Here is a 27,445-nt window from a genome sequence, read left to right on the forward strand (position 1 = left end):
GGATTTTCAATATACTGTAGATACTCGTCTACAGGGCAAGAAGTTTCTGCCAATGAATCAACCTTAGATAATCACCTCGCCTTTGAGGTCGTATCTCTGCACCAGCAATGCAGAGATAATTAGAGGGCCATTCAAGGCAACCCCTGGAAAGCCAGTTAACCTTTTCACTGCTCCTGAGACTTCCATTGAATTACAGTGAACTGAAACAAGCCTCCTTCTCTTAAGTTTACAAAGCCTGCTGAAGCCTCATTCCATTTTGCAAATGCTTGAATTTTACAGAGGTCTGTGTTTTTAAAATACCAGGATGTAATTGTCTTTTCCATTTGAAACAAAGTCCCAGGTTACAATTCACTTCACCATTACATCCTGGTATTGGGCTAAGGAAAACTCATTTCAGTTCTGGATCAAATCAGTTTTATCACAGGGCTTAGCTGATAATTCTTCACGCTCAATGATCTACTACTTAAGATTTAGCTCTGTTTATCTGCAGATAAATTCACTAACTTTATTTCGCTACAGATCAGTGGTTTCCAAACTATGGGTCGGGACTTACTGGTGGGTCACAACCTGATTTTTGGTGGATCACCAAGGGTGATGGAAATATCATATAACTAATATCAGATAACTAAAGCCTCAAAGCTTTTCAAAAATCAGATACTATAGCTGCTAATTACCCTGCAAAGTGCTCAGAAATGACCTGTTTCTAAGGCTTACATCCTGCACACAATAAGGAATAAGCCCCATTATACATGCATAGGATTGTGATACATATGAAGGGCCCAAAGCTCCAAAATCTCCAGTGGACACTGTATTTTGTTTATATTCTCTAGATAAGATTATGCATTGTTATACTCTATGGTTATTCTCTAAAGATATAGAACTTTCCTTCCCATTTACATATCTGACTAGTACAATGTATGTTGAGTTTCTTGGGCTTTCCGGCTGACCCTCGCAATCCTTGCCAGTACTGAGAACCACCTCTCACTCAAACCACTCAGTGCCTGAAGCTGTGACTTCTCTATAGCTAACACTCTTAATTGTACGCAAAAATGCAAATATGTCATACTTCAAATATTTTTGTCATAGATAAGACCAAATGCCAGATATTCCTTTTAATCTGCAAGAGTACTATACTTTGGTGAAAGCAAGAGAGATGTACTCAGCACGTGAAACTTTTTATTGAGGTCATTTTCACATAAAATTGCAACCATGATACAAGAATGTAACACAAGAATATGGAAGTGCAATGAAGAATACAAAGCTAGTGTATGACTAATTAGAAATAAATTTTCAGAGAAAGATGCATAGGTTTTCAAAGGCTCTTTGGAAAACTGAAGTAAATATTTAAAATTCCTTCAAGAATTTAAAATGAAATTTGTAACATTTGGTTGCTTGTAAGTTTCCTGACAAACTTTTTTTATTCAAGTTAAAAACATGGAAGCACCTTTTAATATCCGGAATGTGAAACAATATACTTGCTGTATTCTAAGGCACACACTAGACCGCTTTCAATGAAATGAATATGCTTAAGGAATTTAAAGGAATGTAAAAATAGCTGTCTGAAAAATGCTCATTTATTAACCATCAGAAATCCCTTTGATATAATCACAGATCATGAAATGTTTAATCACAAAGCTTTCTGTGCTGCATGCTGAAATACAGAACCAGCCAAAGGGGTCAAGAAAATGCCTATGTGAAGGTGACAGTATTTGTGTCATCAGAAGGCAAAATGATTTTTTTTTCAAACCAATATGACGTAGCTCACTAATTCCTTACATGTTCCAAGAAAAATATCCAAATTGTAATGATCTTCATAAATTACTTCCTTTCTGTCTGACTGACCTTGGCACTATGTACCTGAACTGAAGCATGACTCAAGGTATCAAATGTTTCTTATTCACATCATAAGGAACAGCAGATAATCTGCATTTTTTATCAACTGGAAACAAGGTTGGGATGGGAAATATTCAAGCATTGCAGAGCCCTGCATAGTGATCCTATATAGCAGTTACCCAGATTATCAGGCAGTCAGACCTACCAATTTTGTTCCTGATGCTGCCGCCAATGTGCACTTTAAAAAACAAAACAAAAAGCAGATACACACATGCTCCTAGGTTTGTTTTTATATCATGTAGATAACTGTAGCTGGCATATGAAGAACGACAGCATGTGTGAACGCACAGTATTGTGAAGAACCATGGTAGGCAGGCTGGTGGATTAATGGCCACCAAAATAATCAAAGAGCCAGGGAAGGAGACTGGCAAGTGGAAAGGAAGATGAATATTTGTCAGGTAGACCAGACAGTCTTGAGTGAATGTTGTGGCCCCTGATAGGAACATTTTATTTCCACTTATAAAACAAAAATTACAGTATTGACTGCCTGAGTGATTCTAAATCTCCTCTAGGCTATCTTAAGATGTGCATTGTTTGCAATCATGCAATGTTGCCAAAAAAACATTGTAACAAACTACTGTATGTTTCCCTAAGCTTAGTGTATCGTATATTGAAATATATGGAATGCACTCAAAATTCAGCCATGTTAAATTTAACCAGCCAACTAAGTATAGCCAACATATTTTATAGGTCACTTTCACTTGCACAGTAGGCTGTGAAAGCTGGTGGTCTGGGCAGGAAGCTGGGAGTGTGGTCATTATTTCACAGCTTTTGAAAAAAAATCTCACTTCAGCTTTTAAATTGGATTTTATGCATTTCTCATTTCTCCCCTTAAAACAACCAGTTGACAATTTGAAGTTCTCATTTTCAATTTCTAAAATTTTCAAGTTCGGTTCCTGAACTGCCAGTGCATATCCTCTGCGCATTCTATTTTGCATGTCAGGTATTCTCATTGTATATTATGCTATGCAATTTGCTAAGAAGTGGATATCGCTTGCATCCCCCTCCCATTCTTTCTGGGTAGCTAAACAGCTTAAAAGCACAGTACCTTTAGGTTCATGGGGATATACAGTGTAAACCACTCCCTTCCACCACAGCATACTATACTTTTACAGGCATCTCTTTTGATACCGCCTGATGAGTGTATTACTGCTAAACTTTATTTTTAATCTGTGTTAGTATTTTTAATAGCTACTCAAACCTCATACTTTCACTCCATTTTAATACAAACTGCAGAAGTTGTAGCTTCATAACAATGTCCAACTTTTCTTTTCCTACCCCAATCATTTTACTTAACATCCAGTCTGATGAAGATTTCTGGAGATAGTTGCTCACTACTTTGTCATTTCAGTTCATTATAACAGGAATTGCCCTATCATGAGTTTTAGTTTAGTTAAAACTAAAGTTTGACTGAAATAATGGGAAATACTGGGAGAAATAGCAACTTTGTAAATGTTCTTAGGATGCAATCATATACAACCTTTCCTGAGAATAAGCTCCAGTAAATACAATGGGACTTGCTCTCAGTAGATATGCATAGGATTGTGGTGTTCATTACCCAAGTTCTATTCTGGGGAAGTAGTCCTTAAATGCCTATAAGTGAAATCTTTCTTCCCACAGAGAAGGTAAAAGAAACATAAAGCAATCTGCCTGCAGCAAGCATTGCAAATGTGCAGTTTAGAATTCCATAATACTTTTGAGGAGTAAGTGGTTGATGGCAAAATACCAATATACATGTGGCTTCGAAAAACTATTTGCCTGCTAAAGTACTTTTTAAAATGTAAACATGTTTCATATGTAACAAGGCAACTAACAAGTGCATAGGTGTTGTTCCACTAACCTTAACAGTCCTTAAAACATGAGGAATGCATTTTGTCTGAAGCACAGAAAAGTATGAAGTTAACTTTTCTGTACCGATATAAGTTTTGATTTCCCATCTGGTTTGGCTTTTTCACTATAACCACCACTTTCCTCCTGTTGCAGTTTTTCAGTATTACATGACCAGAATCCAAAGAATTATGGAATTAGTTCCATGATCTCAGAGGCTTTGGACAGCAGGGCCACACAGTTAACAGCTATATTGGACCAGAATGTCAAAAGCAGTGTTGTGATCTGATGGGGTGACCTGCAGTTCAAACAAAAATAGTATGATATGCTACTGGTCCTGCACAACCTCTTGGATGCAAAGTAGCTCTTTGGATCTCAGCCTATGTGAACATCCTTAAACTTTATTTAAGCTCATTCACAGATAGTGTACTGATTTCCAGTAGTCAAAGGGCAGGCATTCTGTGAATGGGTTCCTGTAGATTTGAAACTCTGCTTATAAACCACCAATTTTGCACAGTTCTCAGAAGCAAAAATGCATGGACTGAGCAATACAATTCATTCCAAAGAAGATCTTAATGCTTCAAAGTCACATTAAAATTCTTCATATATATTCTCGTCCTTTTTCAGTTTTCAAAAGTGTTTACATCCTATTTCAGTTTATAAAATAATTTCATCTCCAAGTCATGGGCATAAACTTTTGTTCATCTTAATACCTACAAAAGAGGAAAGAAGCAGTGATTACATACAGCATATATCATATCCTAAGTACTAAATAGTAAATTAGGAAGAGATACTGGTTATAAAAATTAAGCAAAATGATTAAACGATTTACTTTTTTCTCTACTTATTCACTAACTGACATAAGGAGAACAGAATAAAAGACAGATTTCTGTTCACAGGGATTCATGGGTCTCTTTGTAAGGGTTTATCCAAACACCAGTAATCTTAGAAATGTTTCATTCTTTCCAAATGGAATTGCCTGGTGTTCTTAAAGAAAAGAGGCTGTTTTCCTATTGTTTAAGACTAGCTCTTAGCACAGTGAGAAGCTGTGTCAAATTCCTTTTGCAGCTCTGCTAATATCACTGCTGACCTCTAGAAAATCCAGCTGTTCTAGTTCTTACTCCCACAAATTTGCACTGCTAAAAATACATAGAAGTCTGAGGCAAGGCCTTTTGGCGTGTTAAGTCTATAAACCAATTGTATTTGTAATCTAAATTTATTATACTGGCAAGGGTGATAGTATTTATAAAACATCTAATATTGTGCTGTTTGAGCATAAGGTGTGGTATACACATGTAAGCAGCAATTGGCCAAAAACAGAGGTGGCAGCCCACACCTATCCCCAGTGGCAGTGCTGGCTACAGCAGCACCAAAACAGCTACTTCTGCATTTGGCACCACCAGGACCAACGGAGGTCCCCTTGGAAGAAGGGGACTTTTGCCCCCTTGCCCCAGGGAAAGCCCCAAGCCCCACAATGAGGCTTCTCAAGTCTGTGCTGGCTATTTTGCCAGTGCAGACTCGACAGCCTCCATGTCAGGTTTTGCAGCCCAACATGGAGGATAGGATATGGCGGAGCAGAGCTCCACTGGCCCTGACTTAATTCCTCCCCCGCCCTGGAATGCTGCTCCCAAGGCCCTCACCTTGTGTCATCAAGCACCCTGGCCCTACATAGCAGCAAGAACTATTAGCATCAGATATTCTCCATCCAAGTGATACTGCTGTGGTTGAGAGGAATGGCACAGACCCGAGCTCCAATGGCTCTTGAAAAAGGTTCAGCCCTAGTTGCTGGCAGCTGTACCAGTGTACAACCTAGTTTGCACTTCTGTGTCTCCATTAAGTTGGGAGTGCATTTGTGGTCCTGAAGAATATGCCAACCTGATGGTGTGTGAGCAAGTCCTAAGGCAAGTTGATATAAGCAACAAATCAACATGGACTTGTTTGGAGTTCCTTAGTAATCTATCATGTGGCTTTGTACTGTTGCTCTCTTTTGGAACAGACACATAGTATTCTGAGAGTTTTTAAACTGAAGCTAGAAACAATAGCTGAGGCTCACTGAGCCTGTGCAGCCGAAGGAATGTACAAATCCTATTAAATCCTCATAACAAATTTCCTAAAGAGAAAGTATTTCAGAAAGAATCTGAAGAATCTTGGATTGGCAAGCAAGTCAACACTTGCATTATTGTAGGTTCATTCAAGGCCATTCAATCATATTGATTTAACTAAAAGTCAAAGACTAAAGCACATCAGTAATGCTCACTTGAAAGCAGAGCACCTATAAACTTAAGGGAAATGGCCAGTGACACTCTTCGAAGAACATAATGCTGCATTTTCTAGGTCTGTCATTTCAAACACCCTCTTTTTTTGCAAGTACTGTTTTAAAAAGTGTTATTATATTGCAAGATATTTGGAAAAGAGCATAAAAGAACTTACGGTGAAATTGTACAGCCTGAGGCATATGCATGGTGGCCTGTATAGCGGATGTCACAGCGTACTACATTGTTGGAGTAGTCTGATTCTGGTACCAAATAGCTAGGATTTACACTGACCTGCAAAAAAAAAAAAAAAGCATGCTGTATTTTGTACTTTCACGTGATGTCGCACAATTCTGGCTTTAAAAAACTGGATACCTTCAAAATGTAGTTTCCTGGTTTCACATCTGTAATATCAATCCATTGACAGTCTATGTCGGCATTGTATGTATCATAACAGCCAGGACTCAGTCCCTAGAAACATAATATAGATACAAGTGAGAGCTTGACTTCTAATTCATTTAACATTTATAGTTTGTCAGTTATCCCAGCTGGGATACTCAACTTTATGGAAATACTGTACTTTATTTTGTAAAAATCAAATCTATTAATTTCCTTACACCCTTTTTTCTTCAAAACAACATGTAGTAGAGTAAGTGTAGTAAGCCTTGATTTTCAAACATCTATGCTGACTTTTCTGTCTTAAACACTATCAGTTATCTTGTCTAAAAAACACACTAAATGAAAAATTAATAAACCTGCTACTAACATTGGTCTATACCAGTGATTTTCAACCTTTTTTGTCTCACGGCACACTGACAAGGTACTAAAATTGCCAAGGCACACCATCTGTTTTTTGACAATTGACAAGGAACACTACGCCATGCTATGGAAGGCTCACATCCCCCAATGGCCCTACTAATAAGTGACCCTCCCCCAAACTCCCACAGCACAACTGCAGACTATTCACAGTACACCAGTGTGCCATGGCACAGTGGTTGAAAATGGCTGGTCTATACAGATAATTGGTTCTATTTCCAATACAAATGCCATGATCCCCATAACCATTACAGGACCATTCAAGTCATTGCATACTTGTGCTACATTCTGAAAAGGATTTATTCTGTTTCCTATTCCATACTCTACTTTGTCAAACCAAGGCAACTACTTCCACTGGTGTAACTTGGCCCAACTTTGTTCTCTGTTTTGTTATCTCTGTTCCTGATTGCTGTTCTGATGGATTAATTATAGAAGAAAAGCTGTATGCTAACATTAGAAAACCTGTTATTGTCCTGAAAAGATGCCTCCATTCAAGCCACGAACACACGGACATTTAGAGCCTATGTAATAAGTGAGGTCCAGGTCCCTTTCTCCATCCTGTAATCATTCCAAGAGAAGTCTGACTGCCCCTATGAAAAGTACAGTGTTTGGCCACAACTGTGTGTCACTTGGCAGGAGTTAAGAACTTGTTATGGAGAGGAAGGTCATGGGTATATTGAGAGCTGGCAGACACATACATTTTTTGGGAACAGGAAACTGGATGTAGTTTTCAGTTGCTCAGGAAAATACTTCATATAAGCATAGGTCTGGAAGCAACAGATGTAGCCATAAAAGGTTCAAAGAAATTCAAAGTAGCAACACATTTGAACGTCTATTAGACTGTTTGTAGGAGTGGACAAGATGTCACAGGGGCTAACTCCACAAGGGACTCTTAATGGGCAGCTGCCAATCACCTGCATGTTTGCTGCTATTACTGTGATTCTCAGAGGCCTCTTGTTCAATACAGAGGCAGTTCTCAATTGTGGGGTGAAATTTGTTGCACACACTTCCACCAGATCTGAAAATCTAACAAACTTTAAGTGATCCTGTGGCATGTGGTGGAACATTTTAAGACATACTGATATCTCCATCCAGTGGGTGTCCATGGGCCTGCCAGCATATGGGAGGCCTCTGGCCTCCCCACCAGCAAATCAACTGTACTCATCGACAGAGACTGCTTTACGACAGCCATAAAGCAGCCTCCACCAGCACAGTTAGCTGACGGGGTTAAGATTGGGCCATTAGACAATACAATCACTGATCTCTGCTTTCACTGCCATCAAAAGCCACAGGTCACATCTCTGCAGGAGGGAATGCTTTACACCAACATTTCTCAACATTTGTCCCCTGCTATACCACTTCACATGGTCCACCTATTGGAAGTACCACTGGAAATACTGGAAATAACTGGTGATACTGGAAATAATTGGTGATGATGTCATCATCAGTTACTTCCAGACTGGGATAGCGGATGCAATGCAACAGACACCAGTAAGAGGCTCGGGGTGGACAGGAGGGCATTTTCAAGAGCATACTGGAGCTTTACCTGCCAAGTCAAGCTTTCTGCCACTGCTTGTCGCATTGTGCAGCTGATCTCACTGCCAGGTGGCAGGGGTCTGGGAGTCCCACAAATACTGCTGGTGATACACCAGTACCACCAGTAGTATGAGTACCATTGGTTGAAAAACACTGCTTTACACCATTATCTGACCCTCAGTTTGTTATGTTATACTATGCTATTCCCCCTGACCATCCTCTAGAACAGTAGTTCTCAAACTTTCTGGGAGATTTACTCCCAGGGTGTCTTTGTGGGGGCAGGGGCAACAAAGTGATCCCCAGGATCACGTCCCTGTGGGGGGAGGGGAGCTATTTTTTAACAAACCATACGTGCTCCCAGGGCCCAGGGGGTGGAATTTCCAGTTTCATCGTGCTTGGAACTTTCACTGTTTAGAAGACACGGGGAGCCCTGCAAGCGCTCCACAGAGCTCTCCACACCCCCTGGACCCTGGGTGCACGTATGGTCTGTTAAAAAATGGCCCACCTCCCCCCACAGGGGTGCAATCCTGGGGATCGCTTTGCTACTTTCCCCCTGCCCCCACCCCTTAAAGGGACTGGGGGGGCATCATTACACAAGCTAGTGGGTCACGAACCAGTTTGAGAACCACTGCTCTGGAAGCCCTAGTTCTAATAAGAGTTTGAAAAGGTAAACTGCACTATTCCTATACTGTACTGATGTTCCATGTCCAATTAAAACTAAAAATTTAAATCAGCCTGTATTCTGGCTGTAAAGATGCCATTTTATTAATAACTATATCTTACCTGTGTATGGGCTGTGCATGCATATCGCCTATAGTATCCATAATCACAAGAAGTATCTTCGAGACAAAAACTTGCTTTATGTCCTTCAGCTACTCTCCTATGTGAGCTTGCTTCAAGCAAGTCATAATGGCTGAATTCATCCATACTGTGGTAATGTCTGTTAAACCACAGGCAAATTAGTAGACAGATTTACTTTTTCTTAAGAGTTAAACCAACAATGACAATTATAATTGTGGCTCAATACAACTACCTTCAAAGTGCATTTTTACAACCACTGTTCAAAATTCAAAATGAATGGGTTAATATTTTGTGGTTTTTTATTATATACTCTATACATGTTTCCATTATTCAGCAATTATGTAAAATTACAGCCTTTAAGGTAAACTGTTCTACACCTTTAATTTGTTTAATGGTATAAAATACACAACTCCTTTTTTTCCAAAATTTCCTGTTGCAATAAGAATATGAAGTACCTGGCTATATATATGAGAAGTACATCTTTCATCTTCTAGGCATTGTTTATTTGACTGAAAGTAGTTGCCTTGCATACTATAAATTCCAAGTACATTCTCTGTAATGTTTTCATATCACTAGCCATAGTGACTTATACAAAATAATTTCAGCATGTGTTTTATGTTCCATCATGTGACCTTTTCCCATGTTCAAGCTTCATTCCAGAGGCTTTGTTATACTTAGAGTCATGGTCCAAAAATCCCCATATTGTACTGCTGTACTGTCTTTTTCATAATACAGTAATGGGAGGGACACTCATCCACTCATCACAGTACCTTCTGTTTGTGAAGTTTTGCTGTTACTGCTTATGGCTTATACGGTCCAAGATAATAACAAACAGTACTTCCAACATAAATGTCTCATTTTGATACCCAAAGTCACAAAGTTTGCCAAGAGTGTGGCCTAAGAAAGTGAGGATTGAAAGCTACCTTTTGATGTGTGGTGGTGTTCACATCATAAAACCCATCAAGAGGTTAACATGTGTCTTTGCATTTTGCTCAGAAATCCTGATTGGGAAAAATTACAAGACATTCCCATTTAGTTCAAGGATTTGGGTGGGCCAAGTGTGGTATCAGCACTAAAACGACTGTTTTCCTCCTACAGTACTTAATAGTTATTTAATAGTTATGTCTTGTGTGCCCAAGATGTATGCAGAATTATTTTAAATACACTGATGTAAACAATATGTCATTTTCTATCATATCTGTATCCCCACGTGTTTAGTGTGAAAGGCATGCAGGCCTTTGTAGCTTGTTTCCACAGCAGAAATGAAAAAAAAATAAAAATAAAAAAAAATAAAAACACATCACAACAAACAAATACCAAGGGAACGTAATTGAAAAGTACCATACTGAGCACTTCACTCACTGATGACAGCTGTGCCACTCCCAAGAATATCGTGGTCGGCTTGGTAAGAAATCTGATGTGCCTTGATTTTTCACTCTCTGAGGGAATCTTAGAAGCACTCTATTATCATAGTCTCTGACATCTGACCTGTAAGCTGAGCTGTAATTATGTAAAAATAAGCATACATAAAATAACCTTGAAACTGAACCAGTTTTAATTTAGAAAGTGATAATTATATTTTTTTAATGGTTTAATACTCTTATCTTCTGATTTGCTGAGCATTTAAAACATCACAGGGTGACAGAGGTGTCTTCCACTACTAGCAGAAGTGCTGTTGCACAAGTGGAAGGACTTGCACAAGCTAACAGAAGCTGTTACATAACACATTGCATTATCTCTTGCACGTTTGTTGCACAATCTCTTGCACAAGTTGAAAAGTGCCATTAGCAATTGTACTGTACTGTGTGGAAAACCACCACAGCTAAAACTCCTTTTGCAAGTTATCACTGTGGGTGATAACTGCTTGATCACTTCCAAATGATGACTGATCCCCCAAAACTGCTTGATCACTTCCAATGAAGCACCTACATGGACTATGGGCCCAAATTAATGTAGGAATCAATTAATGTTTTCCCATTGTCTTTAAGTAACAAGAACAACTGCCCCATTTTGAGCTATGTCCAGAAACTATATTTAGGGGGAAAAATAGGAATTCCTGGTCAACATTTTACACTAAAATAGTTGGTATCTGCTGAGACAGCATTTGTCATTTTCTCCACTTCATTCCCCTTCATCTTCCAGTTCCTTCCTCTTCTGCCAATTTCAGTTGTCACCTAAGTAGCTGTCCTGTTTTAAACATTTCAGCTGGGAAACATATGGAGTTTTGTGATATTCTGACCTTTGGATTAATATGACAACTATGTAATTTTTTAAATTGAAGCTAAGCAATAATACTGTTAGCTAGCTATTTTTCTATGACTTACAAATACTATCTGTTGTAATCAATTTGCAAAAGTCATAACTGGTATATTAAGCATATTACTAAGACTGTTAGCATTGCTATAAACTAATTTTCAGACACTGAAAAGATTCCATTCAAATTAAACTTGACAAAAAGCCATTTTGAGTTCAACTCCAAGCAAAACAGGAATATTCTTCTTCACCAAAGTGACCAAAAATAAATCCAATACTACAGCTGTCTACAGATTTCTAAGAGAGTAATCAAAAACTGATAAATCTTCAGTACTTTGTAGATTTGAAATATTTATCAAATGATTCTAAAAACTACTTCTGGTCTCTCATTCTATATAGTAATGTTTGAATGTTGTTAATGTGAGATACAACATACATAGGAAATCAAATGTGTACTGTAGGTTTTACATTTACATTAAAATTTAGATTTGAGCTAAAGCTGACATAAGGGTCATGTATTAGCATTCTTACAGCATGATGCTATGTAAGTTTACTCAGAAGTAAGTGCCACAAAGTTCAATAAACTTACTCTTGATTAAATGTGCATGGATTTACAACTTTATTATTAAATTTATTGCACTGAAGGAACTGGCTATGGTTCTAATCAGCCCTCAAAAACAATTGATTAAAATGATCAAGGAGAAAATGGTTGAAACTGGAATAATCTAGTACAGTGTTTTTCAAACTGTGAATCAGGACTCACTAGGTGGGTTGCAAGCCAATTTCAGGTGGCATAGCACCTAGCTCAGCATCACTGAAAATACAGAGCTGAAAGTACAGAGTACAGAGCTGCTGGGCAGGGCGAGCTCCCAGTGAGAGAAAGAGAGAGGCGTGGTTCTTTGTCCTGAATAGGTGGGAAGATGGGACACTGGAAAGGGGGGACGGCTGTGTGGTTGGAGAAGGATCCAAGTCTGCTTTCTGTTTTGACTTCCAAGTTGTAATGTTTGTATTTAGAGGTATGCAAGACAACAGCACAAGTATACTGTGTAATGGGACCTTTGGCTAATCGTGGCTAAGGTTTGAAGCCTAAATTGATGGTGTCACTTCTGGCCATGACATCACTTCCAAGTTAATGACATCCCTTCCAGTGGATCCCAACAGATTGTCATTCTAAAAAGTGGGTCATAGTGCTAAAAAGTTTGAGAATCAATGATCTAGTAGAAACTACAGCAGAATTCCAATGCTCAGACAACTTTTGGGACCTAGGTGGTGCAGGATTATTAGAAATGCTGGACTAAGGTGGCACTAGTCCACCCTTGTTGATCCCTGGATCCCTGTGTCATTATAATGCCATCATTATACCCCATGGTCACTACAGTACTGTCAAGTCATTTAGATTGTTCCCAATAGCTTCCATAGGCTGTCTCAGAGACAATATGGTGGACCCAGGAACGACTGCACTGTGCAGGGGCCAGTGTGGTCAAGAGACCTCTCCCAAGTCAGAAGCACTCTCGGACAGTTTTGATGTCAGAATATCAGGAGTTTTGTGCTACTACTATTTGATGCCAAACGATTAGAGTTTTACTGCAGTGAGATTTCTTTAAAATATATTGAAGAATCTTCACAGTCAGATGCATTCAGAGGGGACTTGTTTTGTAAAATTAAGAAAACACTGGATTAATGAAAAACAGGCCTTGGAAAGGCAGTACTTCTCCAACAATAAAGGCATGGAAGTCTTGTAGGTTTGTCATCAAACTCTCAAGAGAGGATAATTACAGCAATGTGTTTTATGAACTCAGAGTTGTAATTCTTTAAGCTACTTTAAAGCTCTAGAAATTCAAAGCTCCCTCCCCTTCCTTAAATCACCAGCAAGATTTGGAGCCCTTTACCAGCACATCCTCAACTGTGCTGCCAAAATAAAGGATGCCACTTTAGTGAGCTCTGTTTTCAAGCTTTAGATCTTGTCATCAGCTTCAATAAGAAATCGTCTAACACTGGTGTTAAACAAGAGGCAGTGGCTGTGCTTACCTTGCAAGACAGTTCTCTTCAGCAGCACACCTCAGGTTGTACATGGATGTCCTCTGGACATATGTGGATGCTTGGATGTAATAGGGATCTGGCACTAAATCAGGAAGACCTGCAATGCATCAAACCAACTACATAATAGCAGCATCAAGCCGAGGACATGTCTCTAAACTCCTTTTTGTTTAATAATTGCCAAGACACAACAGAAGAAGCCTTCTGAACACTCTTCTCCAATCCACAAGTCTCATACCCAAGACAACTTAACAAAATCAAGAGTCAATTTCCTCAAGAAAAAAACAAAAGGATGATTAGACAATGTGTCCTCCAGATTAGTAGATTCTGTGTACCAGCCTATTCCACTCATCATTTTTCCCTCATAAATCTTCAAGGCATTCTTCCATAAGGACACCAGCTGAGGAAGGAACTTACATATCAGAAATATATCAGATACTGTGGAGCTGTGCTCTTTGCTTTATGAGACTATAACGGTTCTGAAACAAAAGACTGGGCACCCATTAGGCAGGCTGTGATGTTTTGCATTACTTCCACAAGAAAAAGGAAAAAAAAAGCATTTAAAAAGAGGGACATCTGGCAACTCTTTCCCTAAGAGGCCATTGTTCTTGTGTTATTACTTTTCTTTGCTCTGGAGGTGGTAAGGATGGGGTGGAATGAGACTTTAATGTGCCTTCCTCCAAAGGCTGAAAACAGGGTTGGCCCATCCAGGAGGTCAACTCAGGCAGCACATTGGTGGATGGCACCCATTGGACATTCTGCTCCTCCTCTTCCCAGAATTTGAAAAGGATGATGGGGTGGAGGATAAGAGGAAATGGAGAGGAGAGTGGTGGGTAGCCACACTGACTCTTCAGTTCCATCCCCATCTTTCTTTTCCAATTCCGGGAATGGGAGGACCAGAGACTGGCACATTAACAGCTAAGGTGCTGTCCAATGCCAGATGGTCTTGAGCCAGCCCTAGAGGAAACAGGGCTTAATTAGAACCACAGATCAGATTCACTATGAGATGGAACTATGAGTTCTTGTAGCATGGAATGCCTCTGAGCATGTGGCCTCAAGCACAGTTGAGGGTTCCGCAACTGGCTGGAAGGTTCCACTTTAGTGATTGAACTCCAGCATCTCTTTAAAAAATGAAACACTGCTGAGATGACTGGTGAGAAATTTTATTTCTCTTCATATTTTTATACTGCCCTTCCTCCAAGGAGCTCAGGGTGGTTTATATAGTTCCTCTCCTCTTTTTGTGCTCACAATGACCCTGTGAGGTAGATGACCTCAGAATGCCAGATGCAAGGGAGGGCACCAGGATGCAAGTCTCTTGTTGTCTTGTGTGCTCCCTGAGACATCTAATGGGCCACTGTGAGAAACAGGAAGTTGGGCTAGATGGGCCTTTGGCCTGATCCAGTGGGTATCTTCTCGTACTTATGTGAAAGATCGTGACTAGCTCAAGGTCAGCCAGGAAACTTCATGGCCAGTGCAGATTTGAACCTGGGTCATCCAGGTCCAACTTCCAAACTACTACTCCATCCTGGCTCTTTATATGTTAAAACGTTCTCCACACCAGATCCACTACTTAGTAGTAATTGCTGCGGGGGGGGGGGGCGGGAGGCATTAAAAAAAATTTTAAAAACTTTTTTTTTCCCGTTAAAATTAGCACTGAAAAGTGTCACTTTTCAAGCAACAATCCATTCCCTCCTGCAAGACTGACCACAAATTGACCCTGTTGATCATACGGTGCAAATAGGGTGGAGAGAGAGGGAAGAAGAATTGAAACCAGAGGGTGAGTAGATCTGGAATCCGCCAGCTTGCCAACTGGCCGGGATTGGAAAACGCTGTCTGGGGAGGAAGGCGGGATTTGCCACGCGGCGTGTCCCCCCCCCTAATAAGAGGGATGGTTTTTGAAACAATGGCTCTATCAGTGGCTAACCGAGAATTATAAGCAGGCATGGAATGAGCGTCTTTGCGCAAATGCGCGACGGGCTTCCACTTCACGCGTAAGTAAGAAGGTAAGCCCAAGGCTAACGGGGAGAGTTTAGGGTCAGCACAGACGTGACAGCGGGAGAGCATCACCCGCGGTTTTTGAAAGGGCTCAAGTGCAGCCACCTGGGGAGGGGGGAGGCGGGATGGATGGATGGATTCCCGATCGGGCCACCGTACTCAGACAGAGTTAACCCTTCCCCCACGGATTTCCCAGTTGGAATGTGCCTCCATCTGCGCGCTCTTTGCGTCGCGGGGCAGACGACCAGTGGATGGGGTCCACTGACCTGAGAGTAAGCCCCATTGCAGACAGCGGGGTTCACTCTCCAACAGTGGCGTAAAGACAGAGGAAGGTGCAAAGCACTAAGGCTGCAATCCTATACACATTTACTTGAGAGCAAGCCCCATTAACTATAATGGGGCTTACTCCTGAATAGACATACATAGGATTGGGTTCTAAGGCTACAATCCTATCCATACTTTCCTGGGAGCAAGCCCCACTGACTGGAATGGGGCTTACTTACTCCTGGGTAGACATGAATAGGATTGGGCTCTAAGGCTGCAATCCTATCCACACTTTCTTGGGAATAAGTCCCATTGACTATATTAGGACTTCTGAGTAGACACGCACAGGATTGGGCTGTAAGTCTTGCAGGGTCACCGCAGCGTGCAAGGGCCCCTCACCCTCCCTTTCGGAGCCATTCGGGGCGGGGGGAGTAAAAGGGAGGCGAATTCCTCAGTTTTGCGCCCCCGCCCATTAAGTCTCCGTAGGGGAGAAGGAAGGGCCCCTTGCACTCTGCGGTAAGGCTCCCTGCAAGACTTACAGCCCAATCCTGTGCGTGTCTACTCAGAAGCAAGTCCCATTAGAGTCAATGTGGCTTACTCCAAGGAAAGCGTGGCTAGGATTGAGCTGTGAGTGCTTTGCACCCCCGCCAGCTACGCCACCGCTGCCCAGGAAAGCTGCCTGGCCGCAGCGCGCGCTCTTACCGTACTGGAAGTAGCCGGTGCCGTAGCCGGGCCGGTAGCGGCTGCCCTGCTGGGGCCGCTCATAGGTGTCGTAGTAGTTGTAGTAGGGGTTGTCGTCCGAGTACTTGTAGGGGTTGTAGGGGTCGTCGCCCACCATGACGTCTGCACGGCGCGGGGGCTGCAGGCTGCTCAGCGGAGGGGGCCGGCTGGTGGCGTTGCCCTGCCCGGAGGGGGCGCTCTCGAGGGGGGAGGCCAGCGGCTGAGTCCTGGGTCGCTGCTGGTAGCCGGCTTGGAACCAGTGCTGCGCCTCGGGCCTCCTGCTGCTGCTGGTGGTGGCCGCGGCTGCGCCCCCCTCGGGGGCAGCCCTGCGCGGGGCGCTGCTGTTGCCCTGCAGCAGCAGGACGTGGCCGCCTTGCGCGGGCTCCTGGTGGCCCCTGCCGCGCCGCGCGGGCTGGTACTGGGAGCCCAGGCTGAGCAGGCTATAGACCTGCCCGTTGTTCTCCCACTGGATCCTCTGCCTCCACGCGGCCGGAGGGGGGTTCCTGGGGGGCAGCGCGCCCGCAGGCAGCCACAGCAGGCAGCTCCAGTAGACGCACGCCTGCAGCTGGGCCAGGCCCAGGAGGGCAGGCGGCCGGCGGAGGAGCCGCATCCCCAGGGCAGCGGGGCTCCTGCGCGGAGAGGATGGAGGGAGAGCCTGCAGCCCCCTGCCCCGCTCCCTCCCGCAACCCACAGCACAGCGGCCGCCTCCCCGCGCCTTCTCCTCCTCCTCTGCCCAGGGCTGCCCTCCTGGAAGCCAAGGAGGCGCAGCGAGGAGCGCTCCTCTCTCCCCGCGCCTCGCGCTGGTGTCTGCAGTGCGAGGGAGGGACGGAGGCAGGGACGCGGCCAGCGAGGGCGGGAGGAGGGCGGGAGGGCTTTTAAACTTTCTGGCACCGCTGCAAAGTTACACAAGCCCAGCCTGGCTCCTCCGCGATGTGTTCACGTCATGCCATTGCAAACGTGCGGGTCCGACAGTCCTCGCGCGCCTGCCCGCCCTCTCCTCCCATCCCTCGGGCTGCCCCTCAGCCTCTTCTCCGCCCCCTCACCACCCCACGTCCAGACAGACAAAACAAAACGGGGTGGGGGGGCTCCCCAGGCTGGAAGCCCCTCAGCGCCCAGGGGGAACGCGCAGGCATTTCACTCCCCTCAGACTGCTGGGGATGCCAGGTGGTTGGAGGGGGGGCACTGCCCAAGTATGCACCGAGAAAAATGCTGTGAGGCCATCAACCCGCCTGGGGAGGCAGAGGAAGGGGAAGAACACGGAGCATGTTTTCTGGGAAAGCTCTGCGCCCTGGGCACGCTCTCCCGCCATCTGGCAGGGGTGACAGGACAAAGCAACACTCCCCGGTCGCCCGCAGTGTCCCAAGACAAGTTCTCCTCACATCAACTCCAGCAGCGTGCCCAGCTTTGTTTTTCCCCATCTGAGTCACGCGTGAACATCGTGACAGGCGTGTCTCCTGCAGGAGAGGCTCACTTAAACATGAGGGTTCACCAGGGATGTGCAGTGGGTGGGGAGGCAGGTGAGGCAGAACCTCCTCACTGGAGTCCTTTGAAAAAAAGCCACCACCTTGTGAGGCACCCAAGCACCCACAACCGACGCACCCACAACCCACCCACTGAAGTCCTTTGAAAAGCGCCGCTGCCATGTGAGGCTCCCAAGCACACAACCCTTGTGCACCCACAACCCATTGGAGTCTTTCGAAAAGCACCACTACCATGTGAGGCAGCACTCATAACCCACATGCTCCCACAGACCCATTGGAGTCCTTTGAAAAGTGCTGCTGCCATGTGAGGCACCCAAGCACCCACAGCTCACATGCTCCCACAACCCACACACCCACAACCCACTGGAGTCCTTCGAAAAGTGCCGCCACCATGTGGGGCACCCACAACCCATGCGCTCTGCACCTGGATTTTGGGTGCTTGGGTGCCTCACATGGTGGTGACACTTTTCAAGGGACTCCAGTGGGGAGTTTGCCTCACCTGCTTCCCCTCCTGCTGCTTGTCCTGGGGTTCACACACACACACACCCCAGGACAAAGTGTCCATCACCTTGGTAAAGAAGTAGGGAAATAAATCCCAACACCCTTCAAACACAAGGCTATCTTTCTAGCACCTGCTTCCATGTAACCACTTCACCTGTTCCTCCCCTAAGAGAGCAGTCTAAAAATCCCTAAGAGGCTGGCACACCAACATTTTTCAGGAATCTGTAACAAGTTAAAGTACATTTGCTCATGAATCATTGGAAAGGAATGATGCAGAATAACATTAAGCTCTTCTCCATGCTGCTTGGAAGTCAGGCCCACTGATTTCAACTGGAATTTAAGGAAGAATGCTTAGGCTTTTAATACTTACACTACAGTACTTTGTTACAATTCTCTCTCTCTCTCTCTCTCACTCACTCACTCACACACACTCACCTTCTAGATCAGGGGTGTCAAACTCGTTCCATCCAGTGGGCTGAATATCATTCATGATGCCTGCTGAGGATTGGGAGTGATGTCATTTAGCAGGATGTGATGTCATTCATCAGGTCTTGACCAGAAATAAGCACTTTTTCTTTATTTAACAACTCATTAGCTGCAAATGACAAAAAGAAAATACGCAAATCTTGATCATGTTTTCAAGATATTGAAGAGCCCAATTATCATGTGGGCTGCACTTTCAGTAGTGACACCTCAGCACAGCTCAGCAGCTGATGGGAGAGCCCAAAAAGAACTTCTGTAGGCCACATGTTGCCCATGGGCTTTATGTTTGACACCCCTACACTAGATGGTTGAGGTATTTCCCTTCTTTAAAATGAGTTTTTACTTCAGGTATTTGCCATCCATTATCAGGTTATTCTCCATCTTCAAGGCCAGCTACCTGGGCAAATAGACATCTTTAAATACAATGACTCCTATTGAGCAGGCAGAGAGAAACTGACTTCATGCATCTGCCTCTCCCTATAACGGTTTGCTTGTGACATATTACAGTTTGCTTGTGACTTAAAAAAAAAATGTGAGCCACTTTGGGAGAGTGAATCATCTTCTTATGCCTTTGCTATGGAAGCTACTTTGAGAACAATCTGTCAAAATATATTAAATACATAAATATTCTTAATAATAATAACATCCTAAAGCATGGGTCAGCTATCTTTTCCTTTAAAGGGCCCAGACATTCAGCAGTGAAGTCATCACATCGCCAGTGAACCTATGGGTTGCTGAGCAACTGGAGGTGGCCCACATGGAGCTCACCTTGGAAGGTGAAGCCTCCCACCTAGTTTTTCATATGCCGGACAGGGAATGGCAGAGCCATCCAGCCAGGCTTGCAGTTCTCCTGTGCTGCATAACAGCACAGGGACTCAATGAGCTTGGCCAGGTGGCTCTGCCAATTCCCTCTCTGGCATGTGGCAACTTGGGAGCTGAGCTCTACACAGGCTGAACTTCAGTTGGTGGGCCAGATGCCTTCAGCTAGCAGGCCAGATCTAGCCTTTAGGTTGTAGGTTGCCAACTACTGACCTAGAGATATGTGACAGTTACCAGTCCCCTATGTAAAATCTCACTAGGGATTTACCTTTAGTTGTTGTTTCAATATATGTTGGTGGAAACCTTTGCCACATTGCTGCCCTACACAGAGATTCAAGCAGTAGAATAATCAGACCTCTTGACACCATTTCACCATTTTAGCTGTATGTCAAAATGGTTAGAGTGTGTTAGGGAGCAGCAGCCCAATCCTGTGTATGCTTACTCAGAAGTAAGTCACATCATAGTCAATAGGGCTTACTCCCAGGTAGATGTGCATAGGATTGTACCCTAACAGCCCAATCCTATCCACACTTTCCTGGGAGTAAGCCCCACTGAATCTAATGGGACTTACTCCTGAGTAGACATGCATAGGATTGGGCTGTGCACCACATTAAGGCCCCAATCCTGTTAGAGTCTTCCACTGCCAGAACTAGTGTTCTGGTAGCACAAGGTCCTTTATGGAGGTACAAAAGCCAGGCCAGTATCATGCACTTCCAGGCTGCTGTTGCAACTGGGCAGCAGTGGAGAGTACACAGCAACAGCTCCAGAGGCTGGGTAGCACTGGTAAGCCAGCAGTGGATGCGAGCTGTGGGTAGGGAGAGGGAATAACAGGGAGTATTGGAGAGGAGGCAGGGGAGCATGTTGGGTGAGGAAGGGGGTGGATCTGGCAGCAGCAATTTGCTATCTCCAAATGCCCCCTGACTCTTTTAAATTTATATGAGCAAAATAGCTGACATGGGTTCGAGGAGATGCATAGGTGATTGGGCAGCCTACTGGGGGGTAAGTAAAAAATATTTTTACATAGCTACTGCAAGATCTGATTGCATCCCTCGTTCACCATAGCATGCAGTGCATGCTTTGTTGATGTGGCAGCATGATATAATTGTGGGGCACAGGATTGGGCAGTAAGTTATATTTGTGCCTCTAAAGGCAATACAGGCACTCCCCAACTTACAACCTTACAACCATTCTGGGCAACCTTATGTAAGTTGATTTTTACTTCAAGTTGGAACCGGGAAGGGCAAGAGACACCTCCAGCACTGCGATTGCTGTTCTGCAAACAGAGCTGGGGTTCTCCTCTTCATTTAAAGAGACTGCACAGAGGAAGGGGCAAGATTGCTGTGAAAATGCAGTGATCCCACCCTTTCCTCTCCCCAGGCAACATATATGCAACATTGGGCAGAAATGGCTTAAATGAAGAGAAGCAATCCCAGCACAGGTTGCACAGTCTCTGGAAACAAGCCCTGAAACACCCACAACGCCCTGTGCAATTTGTAGCCTGAGCTTGCACTGTCTCCAAGAAGCAGCCACTTCCACCAAACAAGTAGTAGAAGTACTGCCCAAAGCATCAAGCAACCCTTTCCCACACCTTCAGTATCTCCGTCCTAGCCCATCTGGTGAAGAGGCAAAGTCTGTCTCAAAATCTGTCTCCTCCTTGCACAGAGGCTTGGACTTGTTAACCCTGCATAAATTCAGGAGTACATATTGAGGCTTATATAAGTCAGGGACCAACTGTACAGTACTTACTACATTGCAGAGAAACCACAAGTAATGCAATTAGCCTACTCAAAATTGACAAAGAAGAGGGTAGGATACTGTGGTCCTGGCAGTTCCAAATACTCCAAATGTCATGTTTGTTGTAATACAATTTATTTTTATATCATGATACCAAGTCCCTAATGCTCTTGAGAAACCCATTACATATTCCTCATAGATCCAAAATTGTTGCTGTGCTTTCCTCATTATGTATTCTCACAGTATATGCATACTTGTCATATTTTAATACATGTTATATTCAATTGACTCCATGTTAAATTTACAAGACAGTTCATCTTCTGTAATCTCACCAAAGGCTCAGCTGAGAAGTTCTTCTCAACTGAGAAGAAGAGACGCACAGTACAATTTTGGTACAAAATCCTATAGTGCAATATGACTCCAAGAGAAGGGCATATGTGCAAGAATAAAAAGATATTCACACAGTTCCCACAGACTGCAAAGTCCATAATGCAGTGTGACTTAGAACAAAATATGCATGTGTGAGACAAATTATTTTGCACCCTTACAAGTACAATACTCATGCAGAATTTCATTTGGGGCCTTTACCAAAATTAACCAACTGATTATATTGACGAAACAGAACTGAATACTGTTAAACAATGCAATATGCAGAATTTTCCACAGGTTTTGGTGTAAATGGCCAAACTTTGGTTTGTTAGAGGGGGGGAACCCTCTCTTTGCTGGCTTCTGAAACTCTTGTTCTCAGAAGATTGAACAAACATGACAAACTGCATTTTGCTTCACCCTCTTATTCAGACCTACAAACAATGCCACATGCTGGAAGTAATTGAGAAATCCCTAGCCACACCCTTCGCAGTGTGTTACATATTAGGAGACATGCATCTTCACTGAGGATGGGCATCACAAACCCATCAAGGAACAAAAGGATGTGCTCCCTCTGTGATAGATGCTGTGTGGTTTTTGAAGAAAATTCTCTATAAAAGGTCTGGTCAGGACCCTGAATGTAAGCATGTTCATTCCTTGTTATGTCCAAGAGTTACTGGTTGATCATACATCAAGCACCCCTAGTCCGATCAACAACTCAAGAACAGTTATGCCAGTTGGCACCTAGTTGGCAGATATAAGACCAATCACATCTCTATCCCACTTCTTTTAACATTTCCCTGTGCCTTATCTCTGAACTCAACAAAGCACAGCTCAACTCTACCTTCCAAGAAACTTTCCTCTATGACCACTTTCAGATCACTTGACTTGCTTCTCTCCCTGAAATCAGCTGAGGCTACTGCCTAGACCAGCCATTTTCAACCACTGTGCCATGGCGCACTGGTGTGCCTTAAAAGTTCTGCAGCTGTGCTGTGAGAGTTTGGAGGAGGGTCATTTGTTAGTAGGGCCAATGGGGATGTGAGCTCTCCACCAACACCATGGTCAAAAAACTGATGGTGTGACTTGACAATTTTGATACCTTGTCAGTGTCACAAAAAGGCTGAAAATCACTGGCCTAGACCCTCTGGGGTTGCTTATCAAACCATTTTCCACCAGTACATGTCCTCTGAACTGAGAGATTGCTGTGTCTTGGCTAACTAGCCTCATGACTTCTACATCAACCTAAGTATCAACTAATCCCAGCAGATACAGATAGGTAAACTTCTACGTAAACAAAGGTCAGTCATCTCTGACCTTTGGCCTCAGCATGAACTGCCTTCTGTGCCTCATGTGCCATCAAATTGATGGCATATGTTTTATTGTGTTACACCCATGACTCTCATCCTTATTCCACACCAGACTGCAGGGATGTGTCATAAACCATTGCTTATAGGTCTTTGCACATGCAGTCAAATTCAGCTTTGTCCACATGTTGCACATGCCTCAGGGGGTAAGCCCCAGGAGCCACTATGGGTCAACTCAGACCACACCAGCTCAATAGCTGGTGCAAGTCTGTATTGAGCCATGCAGGTATATCAGGTCCAGGAATAGAGTTCGGATTCAGCAGGTGTCGCTGCAGGTGAACCCACCCTTTCCCAGGTCCCATCTGTCCTCCTCTCTCCTGACCTCTACATGGACTTATTTGCTCTGGTGGGTGTTAGCTGTTGCACAAACCTGGCTGCTTGTAGCAGCAACCAGGCTGCATGCAGTGGCGCTGTTGCATCTGTGACACCATAAAGGGATCTACACTACTGAAATGCTTGTTCTGGCGACGTAAAGACCTGTTAGAATTGGGCATAAGAACATAAGAAGAGCCCCACTGGATCAGGCCATAGGCCCATCTAGTCCAGCTTCCTGTATCTCACAGCAGCCCACCAAATGCCCCAGGGAGCACACCAGATAACAAGAGACCTCATCCTGGTGCCCTCCCTTGCATTGGCATTCTGACATAGCCCATTTCTAAAATCAGGAGGTTACACATCATGGCATGTAACCCGTAATGGATTTTTCCTCCAGAAACTTGTCCAATCCCCTTTTAAAGGCATCCAGGCCAGATGCCATCACCACATCCTGTGGCAAGGAGTTCCACAGACCAACCACACGCTGAGTAAAGAAATATTTCCTTTTGTCTGTTCTAACTCTCCCAACACTCAATTTTAGTGGATGTCCCCTGGTTCTGGTGTTATGTGAGAGTGTAAAGAGCATCTCTCTATCCACCCTCTCCATCCCCTGCATAATTTTGTGTCTCAATCATGTCCCCCCTGAGGCACCTCTTTTCTAGGCTGAAGAGGCCCAAACGTCATAGCCTTTCCTCATAAGGAAGGTACCCCAGCCCAGTAATCATTTTAGTCGCTCTCTTTTGCACCTTTTCCATTTCCACTATGCCTTTTTTGAGATGTGGCGACCAGAACTGGACACAATACTCCAGGTGTGGCTTTACCATCGATTTGTACAACGGCATTATAATATTAGCCATTTTGTTCTCAATACCTTTTCTAATGATCCCAAGCATAGAATTGGCCTTCTTCACTGCCGCTGCACATTGGGTCGACACTTTCATCAACCTGTCGACCACCACCCCAAGATCTCTCTCCTGATCTGTCACAGACAGCTCAGAACCCATCAGCCTATATGTACAGTTTTGATTTTTTGCCCCAATGTGCATGACCTTACACTTACTGACATTGAAGCGCATCTGCCATTTTGCTGCCAATTCTGCCAGTCTGGAGAGATCCTTCTGGAGCTCTTCACAATCACTTCTGGTCTTCACCACTCGGAAAAGTTTGGTGTCATCTGCAAACTTTGCTACCTCACTGCTCAACCCTGTCTCCAGGTCGTTTATGAAGTGGTTGAAAAGCACCAGTCCCAGGACAGATCCTTGGGGCACACCGCTTTTCACCTCTCTCCATTGTGAAAATTGCCCATTGACACCCACTCTCTGTTTCCTGGTCTTCAACCAGTTCTCAGTCCATGAGAGGACCTGTCCTCTAATTCCCTGACTGTGGTGTTTTTTCAATAGCCTTTGGTGAGGGACCATGTCAAACGCCTTCTAAAAGTCCAGATATATAATGTCCACAGGTTCTCCCACATCCACATGCCTGTTGACCCCTTTTCAAAGAATTCTATAAGATTCTTTTCTATAAGGTTCTATTCTTATGTACTTATGTTCTTATGACTGCTAATGTAGTCATCACTTGCCTTTTAGCAGGCAGCAAAAACCTGGTTTTTCAGGTAAACATTGGAATGCATTTTTCTGTTGCTCTTGTGTATCTTATATGATTTTATGGTGAGGAACATAAGAAGAGCCCTGCTGGATCAAACAAAAGGCCCATCAAGTCCAGCTTCCTGTATCTCACAGTGGCCCACCAGATGCCTCAGCGAGCACACAAGACAACAAGAGATTTGCATTCTGGTGCCCTCCCTTGCACCTGGCCTTCTGAGGTAGCCTACTTCTTAAACCAGGAGGTTACACAAACACATCACGGTTTTTAACTTGTGAAGGACACTGAGTAAAAAGAATATTTTCTTTTGTCTGTTCTAACTTTCCCAACACACAATTTTAGTGGATGTCCCCTGGTCCTGGTGTTGTGTGAGAGGCAATAGCGTAGCTAGAGGGGGTGCCAAGCACAGCACCTCACCACAGTGTGTGCAAGCAGCCCCTCCCCTTTGGAGTCATTCTGGGTTGCTAAAGCAAAACGGAGGAGATGTTTTTCACTCCCTCTAGCTAAGTTACTGGTGAGAGGGAAAAGAACATCCCTCTATTCACCCTATCAACCCCCTTCATAATTTTGTACATCTCAATCATGTTCCCCCTCGCGCGTGGTTTTTTCTGGTCCAAAGAGCCCCAAATCTCAATGGTTTGAGATTGCCAATACAGATTGGCATTGTTTTATCCTTTGTTCCTTATGTATGTATGTATGTAAACGGGTAATATTATAATGCCGTTGTACAAATCAATGGTGAGGCCACACCTGGAGTATTGTGTCCAGTTCTGGTTGCCACATCTCAAAAAGGACATAGTGGAAATGGAGAAGGTGCAAAAGAGAGCGACTAAGATGATTACTGGGCTGGGGCACCTTCCTTATGAGGAAAGGCTACAGCAGGGACACGACTGAGACATACAAAATTATGCACGGGAAGGATAGCGTGGATAGACAGATGTTCTTTTCCCTCTGTCACAACACCAGAACCAGGGAACATCCACTAAAATTGAGTGTTGAGAGAGTTAGGACAGACAAAAGAAAATATTTCTTTACTCAGCATGTAGTTGGTCTGTGGAACTCCTTGCCACAGGATGCGGTTATGGCATCTAGCATAGATGCTTTTAAAAGGCGATTGGACAAATTTCTGGAGGAAAAATCCACCACGGGTTACAAGCTATGATGTGTATGTGCAACCTCCTGATTTTAGTAATGCGCTATGTCAGAATACCAGATGCAAGGGAGGGCACCAGGTTGCAGGTCTCTTGATGTCTTGTAGGCTCCCTGGGGCATTTGGTGGGCCAGTGTGAGATATAGGAAGCTGGACTAGATGGGCCTACGGCCTCATCCAGCGGGGCTGTTCTTATGTTCTTTTGTATATATGAAGCTGCCATAGCTGTTTTTCTGGGCTGAAAGTGTGGGATATTAAAGTTGTTGTTGTTGTTGATGATGATGATAAAGAGAATGTGACTCTCAGAGAATTTCAGTACGGCAGGAGCTCTAATTTGTCCAATTATTTCAGGCTGAAAAATTAGAGACTCTTCATGTCAGCACTGTGATAAAAATGATGATGCTCACATAAGCAAAAGTATATACCTTAGGAAACACTATAAACAGTATAGCATATACTGTATTCAGTTAATATTCCAGTTTGTGTTCAGGAGGCCTTAGACTACAGCTCTGCAGGGCGGATTCTTATTTATTATTCTCTGATAGACCATCTCCAGCTCCTTAAACATTTTTCACTGTGGTCACTTGATTTTGTTCTTCACTCTGTGTCCCTGAGAGGAGCAGACAATGACTAAGTCAGAGGAAAATGGAAAATCTGGGAAACTGGAAAATACAACTATGAATAAAATGAGCCCTCTGTCTTTCTAATCTTCACATAAATCTTCCTAGCTTCACAAATGGCTTGTTGTTTCCCAATGTGTGATATTAGAAAATGTTTCCACACACTATGGGATTCCAGCCATATTTTTTTGTCCTCTTCCTGATGACTTTACTGTTTTTATAAAAATGAAGAAAGCGAGAGCTAAAGGCCTCACAGCCCACTGATTGGAACAAAAAGTGTTACTATTTTTTCCAATGTGCTTTTGTATTTTTAATGAATTTGGAGTCCATGAGTCATAATAGTGCTAGATCATCAATCCTTGGCTGTAGACTGACTTCTAGGTCTTAGTCAAGAAATTACATGCCTGCTACATTTAAGTGTGGGGTGTCTGATGTAAAAGGCAGCTTGGGTTCCCCCGTCACCACTGGTGCTTTAGAAAAACAGAGATGGTAGGATGACATGTTTACACAATTCTATGAGATGTGTTTCACAAGCCAGTTTTTTTTTGACATTAATTCCCTTAACTTGTATCAACAGAACTTAAAAGCTAACAAAAAATTATATATATATATATAT

General features: G+C 43.5%; 1 protein-coding gene across 2 annotated transcripts; it reads right to left on the reverse strand.

The window, feature by feature from the left end:
- Positions 1–1,167: 1,167 nt before the first annotated feature.
- On the reverse strand, positions 1,168–17,168 carry LOX (lysyl oxidase). 2 transcript variants are annotated; one of them, XM_066614879.1, is made up of 7 exons: positions 16,377–17,168; positions 13,407–13,515; positions 10,488–10,625; positions 9,108–9,264; positions 6,348–6,443; positions 6,151–6,266; positions 1,168–4,433 (listed from the first exon to the last, which is right to left on the reverse strand). In XM_066614879.1, exons 1-7 carry the CDS (start codon positions 17,002–17,004, stop codon positions 4,427–4,429), a joined length of 1,251 nt encoding a protein of 416 aa, XP_066470976.1. In that variant the 5' UTR covers positions 17,005–17,168; the 3' UTR covers positions 1,168–4,426. The 2 variants fall into 2 exon arrangements, with proteins under 2 accessions (XP_066470976.1, XP_066470977.1); XM_066614880.1 differs by lacking the exon at positions 1,168–4,433 and having other exon boundaries at positions 6,147–6,266.
- Positions 17,169–27,445: the final 10,277 nt, after the last annotated feature.

Source organism: Tiliqua scincoides, chromosome 2 (assembly GCF_035046505.1).
Source record: "Tiliqua scincoides isolate rTilSci1 chromosome 2, rTilSci1.hap2, whole genome shotgun sequence".
Taxonomy (NCBI): Eukaryota; Metazoa; Chordata; class Lepidosauria; order Squamata; family Scincidae; genus Tiliqua; species Tiliqua scincoides.